This window comes from Babylonia areolata, chromosome 18 (assembly GCF_041734735.1).
Source record: "Babylonia areolata isolate BAREFJ2019XMU chromosome 18, ASM4173473v1, whole genome shotgun sequence".
Taxonomy (NCBI): Eukaryota; Metazoa; Mollusca; class Gastropoda; order Neogastropoda; family Buccinidae; genus Babylonia; species Babylonia areolata.
This window is the reverse complement of record NC_134893.1, coordinates 73,132,296-73,155,064: the sequence shown is the minus strand read 5'-3', so window position 1 is coordinate 73,155,064 and position 22,769 is coordinate 73,132,296. Positions and strand designations below refer to the sequence as shown.

General features: G+C 47.1%; 1 protein-coding gene across 2 annotated transcripts in view; it reads right to left on the bottom strand.

Annotated features, from left to right (window-relative positions):
• LOC143293074 (putative E3 ubiquitin-protein ligase HERC4) overlaps positions 1-22,769 on the bottom strand; it is a 65,646-nt gene that overhangs the window by 37,983 nt on the left and 4,894 nt on the right. For both annotated transcript variants that reach the window (XM_076603957.1, XM_076603958.1), the window contains exons 4-12: positions 19,775-19,851; positions 18,310-18,499; positions 10,939-10,970; positions 9,242-9,333; positions 8,059-8,189; positions 7,065-7,317; positions 3,540-3,667; positions 2,083-2,139; positions 1,397-1,508 (exon numbers count right to left, since the gene is read on the bottom strand). In XM_076603957.1, the coding sequence (XP_076460072.1) occupies positions 1,397-1,508; positions 2,083-2,139; positions 3,540-3,667; positions 7,065-7,317; positions 8,059-8,189; positions 9,242-9,333; positions 10,939-10,970; positions 18,310-18,499; positions 19,775-19,851 (1,072 nt within the window). The remainder of the gene's footprint in view (positions 1-1,396; positions 1,509-2,082; positions 2,140-3,539; positions 3,668-7,064; positions 7,318-8,058; positions 8,190-9,241; positions 9,334-10,938; positions 10,971-18,309; positions 18,500-19,774; positions 19,852-22,769) is intronic.

Below are 22,769 nucleotides of genomic sequence, written 5' to 3'. Positions count from 1 at the left end.
CACACAGAGTATATCCATTGTCACACAGAGTATATCCATTGTCACACAAAGAGTATATCCATTGTCACACAGAGTATATCCACTGTCACACACAGCATACGTGTTGTCACACAGAGTATATCCATTGTCACACATAGAGTATATCCATTGTCACACACAGCATACATACGTGTTGTCACACATAGAGTATATCCATTGTCACACACAGCATACGTGTTGTCCCACATAGAGTATATCCATTGTCACACATAGAGTATATCCATTGTCACACACAGCATACGTGTTGTCACACATAGAGTATATCCGTTGTCACACACCACATACGTATTGTCACACATAGAGTATGTCCGTTGCCACACAAACAGCATATCTGTTGTCACACATAGAGTATATCCATTGTCACACATAGAGTATGTCCGTTGCCACACAAACAGCATATCTGTTGTCACACACACAGCATATCTGTTGTCATACACAGAGCATATCTGTTGTCACACACACAGCATTTCTGTTGTCACACACACAGCATTTCTGTTGTCACACACACAGCATATCTGTTGTCACACACACAGCATATCTGTTGTCATACACACAGCATATCTGTTGTCACACACACAGCATATCTGTTGTCACACACACAGCATTTCTGTTGTCATACACACAGCATACACACGCACATTCTTTTCCAGACTGGCAGATATCTGTTGTCACACAAGTCTGTTGTTTACTTTCTGTTTGATGATGGCGTTGGTGGCTGTGTGTAGGACTTACTTTCTGTTTGATGATGACGTTGGTGGCTGTGTGTAGGACTTACTCTCTGTTTGATGATGATGTTGGTGGCTGTGTGTAGGACTTACTTTCTGTTTGATGATGACGTTGGTGGCTGTGTGTAGGACTTACTTTCTGTTTGATGATGACGTTGGTGGCTGTGTGTAGGACTTACTTTCTGTTTGATGATGACGTTGGTGGCTGTGTGTAGGACTTACTTTCTGTTTGATGATGACGTTGGTGGCTCTGTGTAGGACTTACTTTCTGTTTGATGATGATGTTGGTGGTTCTCTGTAGGACTTACTTTCTGTTTGATGATGACGTTGGTGGCTGTGTGTAGGACTTACTTTCTGTTTGATGATGACGTTGGTGGCTGTGTGTAGGACTTACTTTCTGTTTGATGATGACATTGGTGGTTCTCTGTACGACTTACTTTCTGTTTGATGATGACGTTGGTGGCTGTGTGTAGGACTTACTTTCTGTTTGATGATGACGTTGGTGGTTCTCTGTAGGACTTACTTTCTGTTTGATGATGACGTTGGTGGCTGTGTGTAGGACTTACTTTCTGTTTGATGATGACGTTGGTGGCTGTGTGTAGGACTTACTTTCTGTTTGATGAAGGACTTACTCTCTGTTTGATGATGACGTTGGTGGCTCTCTCCAGCCGCCCGAAGGACTCCCTGACCAGGTCCATGTCCACCCCGTGGTTCTTGCTGCTGCTTGGACAGTGCTCCTCCCTCCTGCACACACACACACACATCAACACACACACATCAACACACACACACACACACACACACATACACACACAATAAACACACACACACACACATCAACACACACACACATCAACACATGCACACACACATCAACACACACACACACACACACACATCAACACACACACACACACACACACACACACACACACACACACACACCAACACACACGCGCACACACTCACACATCAACACACACACACATCAACACACACACGCACACACACATCAACACACACACACACACACACACATCAACACACACACACACACACATCAACACACACACACACACACACATCAACACACACACACACACATCAACACACACATGCACACACACACACATCAACATACATACACACATCAACACACACACGCACACACACACACATCAAGTGATCAACATACACACACACATCAACACACACACACACACACAACCAGCTCCCCCACCCCACCACCCCAAACCCCTCCCCACATTGTGAAAACAAATTATTCTACTACCCAACACCAACAAACCCTTTCACTTACGGAAGAAGGAACGACCCATTGAGGCACGCTGAATGAGAAAAGATTTTGGAAATTTCACTGAAAACAAGACAAAGAAAACTGGCATTCAAGATCAAACAATCAACACATGTTAATTAACAATTCCACAAGAAATGACAAACATTTGATCGTCTCTGTTTATCACACTAACTTTAGGTAAACAATGACCGATGTACAAGCTTTTCAACAAAAACAACTTATGTTAGCAACTGATGTGAAATATCTCAACCATAGTTAACATCTGATACCTTCTCACTGTTATTATAAGCAGTCAGGTGACTGTCCATATCATAAGCAGTCAGATGACTGTCCATATTATAAGCAGTCAGCAGTCAGATGACTGTCCATATTATAAGCAGTCAGATGACTGTCCATATTATAAGCAGTCAGATGACTGTCCATATTATAAGCAGTCAGATGACTGTCCATATTATAAGCAGTCAGACGACTGTCCATATTATAAGCAGTCAGATGACTGTCCATATTATAAGCAGTCCAAGCTGGAAGAAAGGGCCAGACGAGGATTCAGACCCCCAACCACCTGGACAAATCCAGCGACTAAACCATTCTGCCACTTCCCTCCCTCCAGTCAAGGACTCAGACTTCATGCACAGAGAAGTATTCAGTCAGGACGAGAAATGAAAACCAAACAGAGACTGACCAACACTGCACACGCTAACCACAAAACAAGATGACAACAACAACAACAACAAAAAACACACAACAAAACAGACCTCCACTTACTCTGACACAAACACACAACAAAACAGACCCCCACTTACTCTGACACAAACACACAACACAGACACAACAAAACAGACCTCCACTTACTCTGACACAAACACACAACACAGACACAACAAAACAGACCTCCACTTACTCTGACACAAACACACAACACAGACACAACAAAACAGACCTCCACTTACTCTGACACAAACACACAACACAGACACAACAAAACAGATTCCCACTTAATCTGACACAAACACACAACCACTACCTGAATATCTTGTCATCAGCCCCATCCACATGTAATATGCAGCTTCTGTTCAAATGTGTGTGTGTGTGTGTGTGTGTGTGTGTGTGTGTGTGTGTGTGTGTGTGTGTGTGTGTGTGTGTGTGTGTGTGTGTGTGTGTGTGTGTGTGTGTGTGTGTGTGTGTGTGTGTGTGTGTGCATGTGTGTGTGTGTGTGTGTGCAGTGCGTACATGTGTGAGTATGCACAAGTTTTTATATTGATATGCACTTGCATGTATCTTATTTCTACTGTATCTGTGTTCGTGTATGATTTTTGATTTATGTTTGTATCTTGTTATGTACTATCCCCCCCCCCCCCACACCCCCAATATTCCTTATGACCCTGGTACACTTGGTAACAAAGACATATTCTATTCTATTCTATTCTAACAAAGACACAACAAAACAGACCCCCACTTACTCTGACAGTTCTACTGGGGGGGAATCTGCTGACTTGAGTTGCTCGATGGCCGACAATCGCTCAGAACTCAGAGTTAAAATCTGTGAAGACGGGCTGGGAACTCGGTAGTCACGAACTTGCCCGCTCATCTGAGCACACACACAGAAAGAATGATTTGCAGGTGGTTAAAAAAAAAATCAATCCCTCAAAAAGCCAGGTGAACGTCTGAACAGACAAGACATGGTCTTTTAGGACACAGTTTTCCACAGCTTTCTTTGTTTTTCTCAAACAAAACAAATGCTACATTCAACAGTCACCTGTTCCTACCTACGAGAGCACAAACGTGGGTGATGGGGAGAGAGAAGTTAAAGACGATCATAGTGTCTGAAAGAAAAAAGCCCAATAAACTCTCTGTCACTCAGTGATGGGGAGAGAGAAGTTAAAGACGACCATAGTGTCTGAAAGAAAAAAGCCCAATAAACTCTCTGTCACTGGGTGATGGGGAGAGAGAAGTTAAAGACGATCATAGTGTCTGAAAGAAAAAAGCCCAATAAACTCTGTCACTGGGTGATGGGGAGAGAGAAGTTAAAGACGATCATAGTGTCTGAAAGAAAAAAGCCCAATAAACTCTGTCACTGGGTGATGGGGAGGGAGAAGTTAAAGACGACCATAGTGTCTGAAAGAAAAAAGCCCAATAAACTCTGTCACTGGGTGATGGGGAGAGAGAAGTTAAAGACGATCATAGTGTCTGAAAGAAAAAAGCCCAATAAACTCTCTGTCACTGGGTGATGGGGAGAGAGAAGTTAAAGACGATCATAGTGTCTGAAAGAAAAAAGCCCAATAAACTCTCTGTCACTGGGTGATGGGGAGAGAGAAGTTAAAGACGATCATAGTGTCTGAAAGAAAAAAGCCCAATAAACTCTGTCACTGGGTGATGGGGAGAGAGAAGTTAAAGACGATCATAGTGTCTGAAAGAAAAAAGCCCAATAAACTCTCTGTCACTCAGTGATGGGAGAGAGAAGTTAAAGACGATCATAGTGTCTGAAAGAAAAAAGCCCAATAAACTCTCTGTCACTGGGTGATGGGGAGAGAGAAATTAAAGACGATCATAGTGTCTGAAAGAAAAAAGCCCAATAAACTCTGTCACTCAGTGATGGGGAGAGAGAAGTTAAAGACGATCATAGTGTCTGAAAGAAAAAAGCCCAATAAACTCTGTCACTGGGTGATGGGGAGAGAGAAGTTAAAGACGATCATAGTGTCTGAAAGAAAAAAGCCCAATAAACTCTGTCACTGGGTGATGGGGAGAGAGAAGTTAAAGACGATCATAGTGTCTGAAAGAAAAAAGCCCAATAAACTCTCTGTCACTGGGTGATGGGGAGAGAGAAGTTAAAGACGATCATAGTGTCTGAAAGAAAAAAGCCCAATAAACTCTCTGTCACTGGGTGATGGGGAGAGAGAAGTTAAAGACGATCATAGTGTCTGAAAGAAAAAAGCCCAATAAACTCTCTGTCACTGGGTGATGGGGAGAGAGAAGTTAAAGACGATCATAGTGTCTGAAAGAAAAAAGCCCAATAAACTCTCTGTCACTGGGTGATGGGGAGAGAGAAGTTAAAGACGATCATAGTGTCTGAAAGAAAAAAGCCCAATAAACTCTCTGTCACTGGGTGATGGGGAGAGAGAAGTTAAAGACGATCATAGTGTCTGAAAGAAAAAAGCCCAATAAACTCTCTGTCACTGGGTGATGGGGAGAGAGAAGTTAAAGACGATCATAGTGTCTGAAAGAAAAAAGCCCAATAAACTCTCTGTCACTCAGTGATGGGGAGAGAGAAGTTAAAGACGATCATAGTGTCTGAAAGAAAAAAGCCCAATAAACTCTCTGTCACTGGGTGATGGGGAGAGAGAAGTTAAAGACGATCATAGTGTCTGAAAGAAAAAAGCCCAATAAACTCTCTGTCACTCAGTGATGGGGAGAGAGAAGTTAAAGACGATCATAGTGTCTGAAAGAAAAAAGCCCAATAAACTCTCTGTCACTGGGTGATGGGGAGAGAGAAGTTAAAGACGATCATAGTGTCTGAAAGAAAAAAGCCCAATAAACTCTGTCACTGGGTGATGGGGAGAGAGAAGTTAAAGACGATCATAGTGTCTGAAAGAAAAAAGCCCAATAAACTCTGTCACTGGGTGATGGGGAGAGAGAAGTTAAAGACGATCATAGTGTCTGAAAGAAAAAAGCCCAATAAACTCTCTGTCACTCAGTGATGGGGAGAGAGAAGTTAAAGACGATCATAGTGTCTGAAAGAAAAAAGCCCAATAAACTCTGTCACTGGGTGATGGGGAGAGAGAAGTTAAAGACGATCATAGTGTCTGAAAGAAAAAAGCCCAATAAACTCTGTCACTGGGTGATGGGGAGAGAGAAGTTAAAGACGATCATAGTGTCTGAAAGAAAAAAGCCCAATAAACTCTGTCACTGGGTGATGGGGAGAGAGAAGTTAAAGACGATCATAGTGTCTGAAAGAAAAAAGCCCAATAAACTCTGTCACTGGGTGATGGGGAGAGAGAAGTTAAAGACGATCATAGTGTCTGAAAGAAAAAAGCCCAATAAACTCTCTGTCACTGGGTGATGGGGAGAGAGAAGTTAAAGACGATCATAGTGTCTGAAAGAAAAAAGCCCAATAAACTCTCTGTCACTCAGTGATGGGGAGAGAGAAGTTAAAGACGATCATAGTGTCTGAAAGAAAAAAGCCCAATAAACTCTGTGTCACTGGGTGATGGGGAGGGAGAAGTTAAAGACGACCATAGTGTCTGAAAGAAAAAAGCCCAATAAACTCTGTCACTGGGTGATGGGGAGGGAGAAGTTAAAGACGATCATAGTGTCTGAAAGAAAAAAGCCCAATAAACTCTCTGTCACTCAGTGATGGGGAGAGAGAAGTTAAAGACGATCATAGTGTCTGAAAGAAAAAAGCCCAATAAACTCTGTCACTGGGTGATGGGGAGGGAGAAGTTAAAGACGATCATAGTGTCTGAAAGAAAAAAGCCCAATAAACTCTGTCACTGGGTGATGGGGAGAGAGAAGTTAAAGACGATCATAGTGTCTGAAAGAAAAAAGCCCAATAAACTCTGTCACTGGGTGATGGGGAGAGAGAAGTTAAAGACGATCATAGTGTCTGAAAGAAAAAAGCCCAATAAACTCTGTCACTGGGTGATGGGGAGAGAGAAGTTAAAGACGATCATAGTGTCTGAAAGAAAAAAGCCCAATAAACTCTGTCACTGGGTGATGGGGAGAGAGAAGTTAAAGACGATCATAGTGTCTGAAAGAAAAAAGCCCAATAAACTCTCTGTCACTCGGTGATGGGGAGAGAGAAGTTAAAGACGATCATAGTGTCTGAAAGAAAAAAGCCCAATAAACTCTCTGTCACTGGGTGATGGGGAGAGAGAAGTTAAAGACGATCATAGTGTCTGAAAGAAAAAAGCCCAGTAAACTCTCTGTCACTCCCTCTCACTCCTCCTCCCCCCCTCCACAGACACAAACTGTCCCCCCCCCTGTCTTACATCAGAGGGTCTGTAGATCAGGAAGCAATGGTCGCCACCTGTGAAGATCCGCTCCACTACCAGCGGCGAACCGTCCTCGTCCACGTTCATGGCTGGCGGCAGCGCCCCCTGGGAGTCAGCGGCCACAAAAGGGCCCTGCACTCTGCACGGCACGTTCTTGTTGCTGAAGGAGTCCAGGCCCAGCTGCCCACTGCCCCCCAGGCCGAAGGAGTACAGGCGTCCCGAGTTGGACACGTGGGCCAGGGTGTGTCGCCTGAACGCAAACATCACACGTGTTCAAAGGATTATCAGGATCATCATCACCATCATCAACACTACCACTGTTATCACAATCATCACTACTAACATCATCATCATCAATATCATTATCATCAAGATCATTTTCACTATGATCACCATCATCATCACTATCATTATTATCATGATCATCATTACTTTTTTAATCATCATCATTTCTATCATTACTATCATCATCATTATCATTACTATCATCATTATCATCATCGCTGTCATTATCATCACCACCATCATCATTACTTTCATCATAATCTGATAATGAAGAAGAAGAAAAAGAAGATGATGATAACGATGATGATGATGATGACGACGATGATAATGACAACGATGATAATGACAATGATGATGATGATGACAATGATGATAATGACAACGATGATGATGACAATGATGATGATGATGACAATGACAATAATGATGATGATGCAACAATGATGATGATGATAATGACAACAATGATGATGATGATGACAATGACGACGACGATGATGATGACAATGATGATGATGATGACAATGACAACGATGATGATGATGATGACGACAACGATGATGATGACAATGACGATGATGATGACAATGATGATGATGATGACAATGACGACGACGATGATGATGACAATGATGATGATGATGACAATGACAACGATGATGATGACAACAATGACGATGATGATGACTGCAGTGTGGAGGCCCACCTTCCACAGGCAATCTGTGTGACCTCACTGCCGGACAGCTCCATGACCTGTCGGGGAACAATGACGTCCTCGCTGTTCCCATGACCCAGCTGCCCGTACGACCCCGCCCCAAAGGTGAACATTCGTCCATCCTGGACACAACACAGGCTCCTTCAACACATCCTTGTGTTCATTTAGTAACATTCTCTCTCTTTTTCTCTGCATGAGTTAACACGTCTGAGTCCCTGAGTGTGTGTGTGTGTGTGTGTGTGTGTGTGTGTGTGTGTGCACTGTTCAGTGTACATTTTAGTGGGTTTTTTGCATGTTTTCTTTTAGAATCTCACAGTGGTTGGTGCTTTGTTCAAGCAGTAACTTGTTGTAATTGTACTGTGTGCAAGAATTGTGCAAGTACTGTGTTTTTACGTGCTTCACAAGGAAATTTTCCTTCATTTTATGAGGACAACATAAAAGTCTGAAGTTTGCATTAACTGGAATCTTTTGCTGTGTACTTTGTGTAACACATGCTTAAGTGCAGACAACCACACACACATGCATTCAAACATGCATACACATTAATTCAAACGGACATATACATTCATTCACTCAAACACATGTACACATTCATTCCAATATGTGTACATATTCATTCAAACTAATGTACACATTCATTCAAACACACTCATTCAACACATTCATTCAACACACTCTTACAACACAACTCTTACTACAACAACAACAACACACTCTTACAACAACAGACTCTTACAACAACACACTCCTACAACAACAATACACTCCTACAAAAACACACTCCAACAACAACACACTCTTACAACACCACACTCCTACGACGACACACTCTTGCAACAACACACTCCTACAACAACAACACACTCCAACAACAACACACTTCAACAACACACTCCTACAACAACACACTCCAACAACAACACACTCCTACAACAACAACACACTCCTACAACAACAAACTCCAACAACAACACGCTCCTACAACAACACACTCCTACAACAACACACTCCAACAACAACACACTCCTACAACAACAACAACACACTCCAACAACAACACACTTCTACAACAACAACACACTCCTACAACAACAAACTCCAACAACAACACGCTCCTACAACAACACACTCCAACAACAACACACTCTGACAACAGCACAAGGCTGTTTCCTACCAGAGTGAGCACTGCCGTGTGGTCCTCCCCACACGCGACGTACTTGATCTTCTGACTTCGCAGAGAGCGACACGCTGTGGGTGCATTTCGATCTGCAAGGAAAGTAAAACAGGTTGATAAACACAGTTCCAACATTCATGTGGAAACGTGTGCTTGTACATCCTGAGCTGCTAATGCGCGTGTACAGTTCTTGTTCTGCCGATGTTGTGTGGTAAAAAGTCAGGTTTCATCATCGACATCACGCTACCCTTTCACTACAGGTCAGTGAGTATAGAACGAAGTTTAATTATTGACCGATGTTGTGTTGTAAAAAGTCAGGTTTCATCATCAACATCACGCTACCCTTTGACTACAGGTCAGTGAATATAGAAAGAAGTTTAATCATTGACAATCCAAAGTTTAACCTTACTGGTGGATTCTGAACACCTTCCTCAGCCAAAATGACACAGTGTGTGTGTGTGCATGTGTGTGTGTGTGTGTGTGTGTGTGTGTGTGTGTGTGTGTGTGTGTGTGTGTGTGCGTGCGTGCATGTGTGTGTGTGTGTGTGTGTGTGTGTGTGTGTGTGTGTGTGTGTGTGTGTGTGTGCATGTATGCTTTCTTATGCAGTTTGTGTCGGACTGAAAAGCAACTGTAAAGCACTTTGAAGCATTTGGAAAAGCTATACATTATACAATTATTAATGTTAAATTTATCATAATCATTATTGTTATTATTAATATCATCATCATCATCATGATTATTTACTGTTATTAACATTGTTATTGCTGACCAGCCGCCGTAACAAAGTGGTTAGCGTCACGGACTGACGGCTGGGAAGACGTAGGTTCGAATCCCAGCGGAGGTGGGTTTTTCGGCCCGTGGCCGGCTCCTACCCAGAGTTGAGTGTGCTGTGGGCTTAAATGGGGAGACTGGGACCACACAGTCGAGTGTCGTCCACTTCAAGGATGCGTCTTTGGGTGTGTTGCTCTAATTACCTGACCAACACTGCAAGTGTCTGTATCTCTCGGGCCTGGTTAACGCCGGAATATCATTCTGACAGGAAGCGTCGAGTACAGCCTTGTCACGCAGTCCCAAACCAAAATGGACTTCCATAGCAACATCGTCATCGTCATCCTCCTCCTCCATCATCATCATCAATATAAACAAAACAGTCTCAATAAGTCTGTGGCCTTTCATGCCCTGCTCTCATGGTGACCTCAGTTTCGATACCCCTCCACTTCTGTGCTTGGGGCGAGTCCTGTCAATGTCTTCAGTGTTGGCAGATTCATGGGGGGCTGTTGTTTGAGGGATGTGGTGGCGGTCTCCACTCTGGGAGGGACGCTCACTCAGTCTGGCTCCACGACTAAACCATTATTGTCGTTAGTAGGGGGCATAGTAGGTGGTGTCCTAAGTACGTTAAATCAGAACAGGCACCACTGAACACCACTGAAGTGACTCAGCAGCAGTGCAGGGTCTCCTCTGGTGTGTGGCCTCCTGGCGGCCTAACATCGATGGTTCCCTGCGGACTGCCGATGCTGGAACTGTGACGGATGAACCCGGGTGTGGCCGTGTATGGGGGAATCTAAATGAGCGGCGTGGGAGTAATGCCAGTAAAACGATGCAGATGATGGGGCAGCAAAAAAAACAAAGAAAAAACCCCAAACAACATTGTTACTGCTATCATAATGAGTACTAGTAATGAAGACAAGCAGTCTCACCACTGGTATCACCCAGACCCAGCTGACCATGACTGAAACATACACATCACTTCATGACAACACTGCAACACTTCCGTAGTCATTCAACACAACAGCACAAACTGCTCCCTTTTTCCTCTCTCACAATAATCAGTCATGTCAACAACACCACACACATTTACTGAGAATATCATGAATTATTCACCATGTCCAGCTGACATTTAGCTTTGGTAACAGTTCACTCAAATTTTCAGCTTCTTTTATATGCTGTCCATGAAATAAATCATGTACAGTATGATATATCTGATGACTCTACAAATAAAATTTGAGAATTACTAAACCAAACCAAATATAACTCCCAATTTTCAGCTTCTCAGATGCTGTGTACACATACAATAGATTATCATGTACAATTCAACACTTTGTACCCTGAGTACTCATTTTTTTGTAAAACCTGGTAGCTTCCCTTGGGCCGAATGTGAATCTTTCCATACTGCAGCAGGTATGTTTTGGCTTCCTCAATCAGTTGTATTCTCACTCAGTGCTTACAGCTTGTTGGCTTTAGCCTCAACGTCTTTCGCCAGCATTTTCAAGGGGATTGAGATGGTTTTTGATGACGCTGTGTGAGTTTTGTGGATGAAGAATGGCCTTAACACCGCACTCCGCTGATGTAGGGCTGGTTTACACAAACAGCAGTAGAGCTGGGTTTTGATGACGCTGTGTGAGTTTTGTGAATGAAGTATGGCCTTAACAGTGCACTCAGCTGATGTGGGGCTGATTCAAACAGCAGTACAGCTGCACCGATGGGGTACAAAGAGTTCTTATATCTCATGATTCTGCAAACACAATTTGTGATTTATCAATCGAACCACAATCAACTGATTAAACCACATTCAACTATGAGCACAGTATACAGTTTTACTCCTGCATTCAAATAAATAAACCACGTTCCAACTTTGAACAAACCTTAACTCATTCCACACCACCGCTACATGCCTGCTACATCTCCCCTGGACCAGCACTGCATGACACCACTGCTACATGCCTGCTACATCTCCCCTGGACCAGCACTGCATGACACCACTGCTACATGCCTGCTACATCTCCCCTGGACCAGACCAGCACTGCATGACACCACTGCTACATGCCTGCTACATCTCCCCTGGACCAGACCAGCACTGCATGACACCACTGCTACATGCCTGCTACATCTCCCCTGGACCAGACCAGCACTGCATGACACCACTGCTACATGCCTGCTACATCTCCCCTGGACCAGCACTGCATGACACCACTGCTACATGCCTGCTACATCTCCCCTGGACCAGACCAGCACTGCATGACACCACTGCTACATGCCTGCTACATCTCCCCTGGACCAGACCAGCACAGCATGACACCACTGCTACATGCCTGCTACATCTCCCCTGGACCAGACCAACACTGCATGACATCACTGCTACATGCCTGCTACATCTCCCCTGGACCAGACCAGCACGGCATGACACCACTGCTACATGCCTGCTACATCTCCCCTGGACCAGCACTGCATGACACCACTGCTACATGCCTGCTACATCTCCCCTGGACCAGACCAGCACTGCATGACACCACTGCTACATGCCTGCTACATCTCCCCTGGACCAGACCAGCACAGCATGACACCACTGCTACATGCCTGCTACATCTCCCCTGGACCAGACCAGCACTGCATGACACCACTGCTACATGCCTGCTACATCTCCCCTGGACCAGACCAGCACGGCATGACACCACTGCTACATGCCTGCTACATCTCCCCTGGACCAGACCAACACTGCATGACATCACTGCTACATGCCTGCTACATCTCCCCTGGACCAGCACTGCATGACACCACTGCTACATGCCTGCTACATCTCCCCTGGACCAGACCAGCACTGCATGACACCACTGCTACATGCCTGCTACATCTCCCCTGGACCAGCACTGCATGACACCACTGCTACATGCCTGCTACATCTCCCCTGGACCAGACCAGCACTGCATGACATCACTGCTACATGCCTGCTACATCTCCCCTGGACCAGACCAGCACTGCATGACACCACTGCTACATGCCTGCTACATCTCCCCTGGACCAGACCAGCACTGCATGACACCACTGCTACATGCCTGCTACATCTCCCCTGGACCAGCACTGCATGACACCACCACTACATGCCTGCTACATCTCCCCTGGACCAGACCAGCATTGCATGACACCACTGCTACATGCCTGCTACATCTCCCCTGGACCAGCACTGCATGACACCACTGCTACATGCCTGCTACATCTCCCCTGGACCAGACCAGCACTGCATGACATCACTGCTACATGCCTGCTACATCTCCCCTGGACCAGCACTGCATGACACCACAGCTACATGCCTGCTACATCTCCCCTGGACCAGACCAGCACTGCATGACATCACTGCTACATGCCTGCTACATCTCCCCTGGACCAGCACTGCATGACACCACTGCTACATGCCTGCTACATCTCCCCTGGACCAGCACTGCATGACACCACTGCTACATGCCTGCTACATCTCCCCTGGACCAGCACTGCATGACACCACTGCTACATGCCTGCTACATCTCCCCTGGACCAGACCAGCACTGCATGACACCACTGCTACATGCCTGCTACATCTCCCCTGGACCAGACCAGCACTGCATGACACCACTGCTACATGCCTGCTACATCTCCCCTGGACCAGCACTGCATGACACCACAGCTACATGCCTGCTACATCTCCCCTGGACCAGACCAGCACTGCATGACACCACTGCTACATGCCTGCTACATCTCCCCTGGACCAGACCAGCACTGCATGACACCACTGCTACATGCCTGCTACATCTCCCCTGGACCAGACCAGCACAGCATGACACCACTGCTACATGCCTGCTACATCTCCCCTGGACCAGACCAGCATTGCATGACACCACTGCTACATGCCTGCTACATCTCCCCTGGACCAGCACTGCATGACACCACTGCTACATGCCTGCTACATCTCCCCTGGACCAGACCAGCACTGCATGACATCACTGCTACATGCCTGCTACATCTCCCCTGGACCAGACCAGCACTGCATGACACCACTGCTACATGCCTGCTACATCTCCCCTGGACCAGACCAGCACTGCATGACATCACTGCTACATGCCTGCTACATCTCCCCTGGACCAGACCAGCACTGCATGACACCACTGCTACATGCCTGCTACATCTCCCCTGGACCAGACCAGCACTGCATGACACCACTGCTACATGCCTGCTATATCTCCCCTGGACCAGACCAGCACAGCATGACACCACTGCTACATGCCTGCTACATCTCCCCTGGACCAGATCAGCACTGCATGACACCACTGCTACATGCCTGCTACATCTCCCCTGGACCAGCACTGCATGACACCACTGCTACATGCCTGCTACATCTCCCCTGGACCAGCACTGCATGACACCACTGCTACATGCCTGCTACATCTCCCCTGGACCAGCACTGCATGACACCACTGCTACATGCCTGCTACATCTCCCCTGGACCAGACCAGCACTGCATGACACCACTGCTACATGCCTGCTACATCTCCCCTGGACCAGACCAGCACTGCATGACACCACTGCTACATGCCTGCTACATCTCCCCTGGACCAGACCAGCACAGCATGACACCACTGCTACATGCCTGCTACATCTCCCCTGGACCAGCACTGCATGACACCACTGCTACATGCCTGCTACATCTCCCCTGGACCAGACCAGCACGGCATGACACCACTGCTACATGCCTGCTACATCTCCCCTGGACCAGACCAGCACTGCATGACACCACTGCTACATGCCTGCTACATCTCCCCTGGACCAGACCAGCACTGCATGACACCACTGCTACATGCCTGCTACATCTCCCCTGGACCAGACCAGCATTGCATGACACCACTGCTACATGCCTGCTACATCTCCCCTGGACCAGCACTGCATGACACCACTGCTACATGCCTGCTACATCTCCCCTGGACCAGACCAGCACTGCATGACATCACTGCTACATGCCTGCTACATCTCCCCTGGACCAGCACTGCATGACACCACAGCTACATGCCTGCTACATCTCCCCTGGACCAGACCAGCACTGCATGACATCACTGCTACATGCCTGCTACATCTCCCCTGGACCAGCACTGCATGACACCACTGCTACATGCCTGCTACATCTCCCCTGGACCAGCACTGCATGACACCACTGCTACATGCCTGCTACATCTCCCCTGGACCAGCACTGCATGACACCACTGCTACATGCCTGCTACATCTCCCCTGGACCAGACCAGCACTGCATGACACCACTGCTACATGCCTGCTACATCTCCCCTGGACCAGACCAGCACTGCATGACACCACTGCTACATGCCTGCTACATCTCCCCTGGACCAGCACTGCATGACACCACTGCTACATGCCTGCTACATCTCCCCTGGACCAGACCAGCACTGCATGACACCACTGCTACATGCCTGCTACATCTCCCCTGGACCAGACCAGCACAGCATGACACCACTGCTACATGCCTGCTACATCTCCCCTGGACCAGACCAGCATTGCATGACACCACTGCTACATGCCTGCTACATCTCCCCTGGACCAGCACTGCATGACACCACTGCTACATGCCTGCTACATCTCCCCTGGACCAGACCAGCACTGCATGACATCACTGCTACATGCCTGCTACATCTCCCCTGGACCAGACCAGCACTGCATGACACCACTGCTACATGCCTGCTACATCTCCCCTGGACCAGACCAGCACTGCATGACATCACTGCTACATGCCTGCTACATCTCCCCTGGACCAGACCAGCACTGCATGACACCACTGCTACATGCCTGCTACATCTCCCCTGGACCAGACCAGCACTGCATGACACCACTGCTACATGCCTGCTATATCTCCCCTGGACCAGACCAGCACAGCATGACACCACTGCTACATGCCTGCTACATCTCCCCTGGACCAGATCAGCACTGCATGACACCACTGCTACATGCCTGCTACATCTCCCCTGGACCAGCACTGCATGACACCACTGCTACATGCCTGCTACATCTCCCCTGGACCAGCACTGCATGACACCACTGCTACATGCCTGCTACATCTCCCCTGGACCAGCACTGCATGACACCACTGCTACATGCCTGCTACATCTCCCCTGGACCAGACCAGCACTGCATGACACCACTGCTACATGCCTGCTACATCTCCCCTGGACCAGACCAGCACTGCATGACACCACTGCTACATGCCTGCTACATCTCCCCTGGACCAGACCAGCACAGCATGACACCACTGCTACATGCCTGCTACATCTCCCCTGGACCAGCACTGCATGACACCACTGCTACATGCCTGCTACATCTCCCCTGGACCAGACCAGCACGGCATGACACCACTGCTACATGCCTGCTACATCTCCCCTGGACCAGACCAGCACGGCATGACACCACTGCTACATGCCTGCTACATCTCCCCTGGACCAGATCAGCACTGCATGACACCACTGCTACATGCCTGCTACATCTCCCCTGGACCAGCACTGCATGACACCACTGCTACATGCCTGCTACATCTCCCCTGGACCAGCACTGCATGACACCACTGCTACATGCCTGCTACATCTCCCCTGGACCAGACCAGCACTGCATGACACCACTGCTACATGCCTGCTACATCTCCCCTGGACCAGACCAGCACTGCATGACACCACTGCTACATGCCTGCTACATCTCCCCTGGACCAGACCAGCACTGCATGACACCACTGCTACATGCCTGCTACATCTCCCCTGGACCAGACCAGCACTGCATGACACCACTGTGGTAAAAAGAGTTGTTCACTAAAACAGTGAAAATCGGTAGAGAATTCTTGATTTCATCAGTAAAACAAAGTTTTGTTTTCATGGTTCTGGAATCCGTAAACGGCTGAGTTCAGAATGCCAAGTGTAGCAAGCGAGACCAGACAAAATTAGAACAGTAATTTGTTATGACAATACACAGGGGAAGTAATCATGGTAACTCATACCTGGAGTAGAATGAGTTAAGCTTCACTCTAAAACACCCCACAACCTCAACATATCAACACCTGCGCAGGAAACTGAAGCTTTTGACACTGTCACCAAAACCTTGCTGACCACAATACTGATAACAGCACAACGTCCTGCATGTCATCATCACTTGAGGTTCTCAAGCTGATAACAGCACAACGTCCTCCATGCCATTCTCACTTCAGAGTTTCTCAAGCTGATAACAGCACAACGTCCTCCATGCCATCCTCACTTCACAGTTTCTCAAGCTGATAACAGCACAACGTCCTCCATGCCATCCTCACTTCAGAGTTTCTCAAGCTGATAACAGCACAACGTCCTCCATGCCATTCTCACTTCAGAGTTTCTCAAGCTGATAACAGCACAACGTCCTCCATGCCATCCTCACTTCAGAGTTTCTCAAGCTGATAACAGCACAACGTCCTCCATGCCATTCTCACTTCAGAGTTTCTCAAGCTGATAACAGCACAACGTCCTCCATGTCATCCTCACTTCAGAGTTTCTCAAGCTGATAACAGCACAACGTCCTCCATGCCATCCTCACTTCAGTTTCTCAAGCTGATAACAGCACAACGTCCTCCATGCCATTCTCACTTCAGAGGTTCTCAAGCTGATAACAGCACAACGTCCTCCATGCCATCCTCACTTCAGAGTTTCTCAAGCTGATAACAGCACAACGTCCTCCATGCCATCCTCACTTCAGTTTCTCAAGCTGATAACAGCACAACGTCCTCCATGCCATTCTCACTTCAGAGGTTCTCAAGCTCAGTGTGTGTAAAGCACTTACAGCTTGGTCTCTGACTGAAGACAAGACACTGTATAAGTAATGAAATGAAATGAAAAGAAATCACATGTTGAGTCTGGCTACGATGGGCGCAATAGCTGAGTGGTCAAAGCTTTGGACTTTCAATCTCAGGGTCCTGAGTTCAAATCTCAGTAACGGCACATGGTGGGTAAAGGGTGGGGATTTTTTCGATCTCCCTGGTCAACAGACCTGCTTGTGCCTGAACCCCTTCATGTGTATACCCGAGCAGAAGATCAAATACGCACGTTAAAGATCCTGTAATCTGTGTCAGCATTGGGTGGGTTATGGAAACAAGAACCAACCCAGCAAGCACCCCCTCAAAAACGAAGGATGGCTGTCTACATGGCGGGGTAAAAACGGTCACACAGATAATAGCCCACTCATGTGGGAGTTGCAGCCCACAAACGAAGAAGAAATGAAATGAAAGGAAGTCAGATGCGGAGTCTTGCTACCTGTTTTTCCCCCAGGCATGCAGGGCGCCAGACTTGGACAGCGTGAAGCACTGGTTGCCCCCGGCAGCCACCTGTGCCACAGGCAGCCCCCCCAAACAGGTCAGCATTTCTGGCGTGTCCTTGACCCCCCCTGTCGTGCCCAGGCCTAACTGGCCACAGTCGTTGGCTCCCCACGTGGTGATGATTCCCTCTGGACACAGCGCACAGATATGTGTACATGTGTGTGTGTGTTTGTGCTCGTGTGTGTGTGTGTGTGTTTGCGCTCGTGTGTGTGTGTGTGTGTGTGTGTGCATGAGCATGTATGTGTGTGTGTGTGTATGTTCAAGCCCAAGCCTAACAGGCCATGGTCATTGGCTCTGCATATCACTGATTCCCTCTGGACACTGTACAGACATCCACCCACACATCTATCTATAATCTATCCATCTAGCTATCTATATGTCTATAGATCTACTGATCTATCTATCTATTGTGTGGTACAAAGCCTGGAACTGCTGGCATACCTTCACGAAAATATTTCTGATGGGGGTAGATCCTGGGATGAGAAAAGTAATTGCTGGAACCCCCTCTCTACCACCGAAAATGACCGTCTTTATTTGGTCCAGGGATATGATACATGTTAAAGATTCAAACCAGCTAAACTTAATGTTTCAAAGTTGTGTAAGATCACTCAGAACACACATATCTCTCCCCTGTCATACTCCTCACACACACACACACACACACACACACAAACACACACACACAAACACACCTCATCCATCTCGACCCCCACACAACACACACACTCACACAAAAATGGACAGCCTGAGAAGGAAAGTCTATGGCTAGAAATACTGTTTGAAGATTATATTTGAAAGATACTGAGTCTACAATGCAGAATTTCAAACATGCATGTGTCAGACAAAGAACACAGGGTGGATTGTAAACGTTTTACTAGGTCAGAAAGGCCAAATGGTGCAGAATCAGTCAATGAATTGCAACATACATAAGATACTTTGAACTTTGAAGAAGACAGTGCACGTACTGGAGTGGTGGCCTAGTGGTAACACATCCGCCTTGGAAGCCAGACAAGCTCAGTGCATGGCATCGAATCCCACACGCACCACAATTACCTCACCTTCCACATGACCTTCAGAGGTCGTCTGGTTATTATTTTTACGGATAAGACAATAAATCAAGATCCTGTACGCAGCATGCACTCAAGAAAAGGGTTGTCCCTGGCAACATTTTCTAAGAAAAATCCACGCTGTAAGTGTGTGTATATGTGCGCAGGTTAGAAAGCCTGACTGAATGACACAGGAAACGAATGATGAGCGCCTAAAGGTAACTGTCAGCGGGCTCTACCCCAGTGGGCAGCCTCTTGTGTGAAAGACTCTTAAAAGTGCTCAGAGATCAGGTCTGTGACGGAAGACGGGTGGAGTGCCAGTATCCATAATAAGAGTGACGATGAAAAGACACCTACCACTGGTCATGGCGATGCAGTGTCGACTGCCACAAGCGATCTGTACAACACAGTGAACGGCCAGGGCTTTGACCAGCCTGCACAAACCACAACACACTTGAAAGGTACTCTCATCATCATCATCATCATTCATCATCATTCAACATAATCATCGTCTTCCTCCTCCTCCTCATTGTTGTTTATTGCTCAGCCAACCACGCAGAGCCACATCAGAGCTGAAAACACTTTCTGTCCCCTTCCTATACAACATGAAAAAAACAACAACAATTCTTCTTCTTCTTCTGCGTTCACTCGTATGCACACAAGTGGGCTTTTACGTGTATGACCGTTTTTACCCCGCCATGTAGGCAGTCATACTCCGTTTTCGGGGGTGTGCATGCTGGGAATGTTCTTGTTTCCATAACCCACCGAACGCTGACATGGATTACAGGATCTTTAACGTGCGTATTTGATCTTCTGCTTGCATATACACACGAAGGGGGTTCAGGCACTAGCAGGTCTGCACATATGTTGACCTGGGAGATCGTAAAAATCTCCACCCTTTACCCACCAGGCGCCGTCACCATGATTCGAACCCAGGACCCTCAGATTGACAGTCCAACACTTTAACCACTCGGCTATTGCGCCTGTCAAAACAACAATAACAGCAACAAAAAAAGTCAAATGGAAAACAGTACAAAGACACAAGTACAACAGTCAGTCGTGTCAGACTGTGACAATCACAACAACTGCTGTCCTGACTATCTGGGCTTCAATTTGAATATAGTGGAGAGTGTCTTGCCCAAGTTACATCCCCACTCTCTTGGTCAAGATGGTTTAACCCTTTCCTTCTGATAACGGTAGGAGCCGGCATGCCCGCGCGCGCGCAGCGCCTCAATGCGGCCGGCGCCGGCTGCGTGTGTGTGGTACTTTTCCATCATGTGCTGACGCCGTGACTATGCTCAACAGGCACTAAAAGTTGGTGGAAAGTTTCCTACTATAGTCCAATAATCTGGCATCACTATTTTTGGATGCTAGCACCACTTCCATTCACAAAGAAAGGAGGGAAACTGCGTGTGGAGAGTTGTGAATGAAACTGACCGGTTTTCACAATGGCGTCGTCTGCATGCACCAGTGAGTTCGAGGATTATTCAGCGGAGGAATTAGGTCTCATATTAGAAGAAGTGTCAAAATATGATCAGATTGAAGAGTGTGAAGAATTAGAAGAAGATTCTGACGTGCATTTAGGTTCCGATCAAGAAGAAAGTGGTGAAAGTGATCCGGAGGACAATGTGCCACTCGCCGCTCTGCAAACCACGTGGCGACCGGCTACTCAGCCTACCAACGTGGCCACATTCCAGCAGCCGACAGGCCCTGCACATTCACTGCCAAGCACTGCCACCCCTCTGGATTATTTTTTTTTGTTTATACCCATCACTTTTTTTCAGGTTGCAGCAGAAGAGACTAACAGGTATGCCCGGCAAAAACAAGCAGCCCGGGGCACACCTGACCCTCTTTGGTTCGAAACAACACCTGATGAAATGCGGGCCTATCTCTCTGTGCTGATCATGTTGGGGATCAATCGTCTGCCACGTTTGTGGTGCTACTGGTCAACCGACCCTCGCTTCAGGAATAACTGGATCAGCAGTGTCATGCCCAAAACACGGTTTTTCAAAATCAACCAGTACTTTCATCTGCGCGACACATCGAACACACCTGCACGTGATCACCCCGACTATGATCCCTTGTACAAGGTGAGAAATTTCATCAACATGATTCTTCCTTTGTTCCGGACCAACTACCATCCAGGTCGTGAACTAAGTATTGATGAGGCAATGATCGGGTACAAGGGTCGGATATTTTTCAAGCAGTACATGCCAGCCAAGCCAACCAAATGGGGCATCAAGGTGTGGGAGATGTGTGACGCCAGGACAGGGTACTGCGTTGCATTTGATATTTACACCGGCCGTGCAAGTCGCAGAGACACCACCATCAGTCTTGGGCATGAAGTCGTTCACATGTTGGCATCACCTTTCTACCATCAAAACAGGCACCTGTATTTTGATCGTTTTTTCACCAGTGTCCCCTTGATGACACACCTGGCCCGAAATGGGACATATGCCTGTGCCACTGTCAACGTCAACCGCAAAGGGTTACCAGAGGAGGTCAAGACTGCCAAATTGAAAGAGAAGGGAAAATTGCTGCAGATGCAGAAGGGCTCACTGATGGCCACAGTCTACAAAGACAACCGTCAGATCTACCTTCTCAGCACCAACCAGCCACCAGGTATGACGACAGTGGAGGACAAAGTGACGCTGACAGTCATCGCCAGCTACAACAAGTACATGGGTGGCGTTGACAAGTCAGACCAGTATCACGCCTACTACCCTGTTGGTCATCAGAACAAGAAATGGTGGCGCTACATTTTCCATTCTCTGGTCAACTTGTGCATTGTCCAGGCCTACCTCACCTGGGAAGTGTCACCTCATGCCCCAGTGAACAAGACCTATGACCACTTGATGTTTCGCGCTGACATTGCAGAACAACTTCGCGCAGGATTCACCTCCAGGAAGCGCAAAGCAGGGCGCAGCAAAGCAGTGCCAGATGCCCCCATTGCCTTGGCCAGCATCGACCATCACAAGTTAGAAAAGATCAAAGGGAGACGTAGGGTCTGTCGGCAGTGCATCAAAGACGGTCGCAGGACAGCAAAGGGACGAGGGGTGGAAACATCATATATGTGTTCTTTCTGCCAGGTACCTCTCTGCTTCCACAGGAATGACTGTTTCCGTGACTATCATGGACAGAATGTGCCTCAACATTAGGACAAGCTAGCTTGTTTTTGTTTATGTGTGTGTGTGTGCTTACCTGTAGTTTTGGTGACTCTGTGACACTTAGCAGTGACACTCTACTCACTATCCTTACTGTACAGTAACACATTGTGTGCATATATAAACAGATCTGTACAAAGTGCTTAGAACACTGACATAAGAGCAACATGGAACTGTGCTTGAAATTA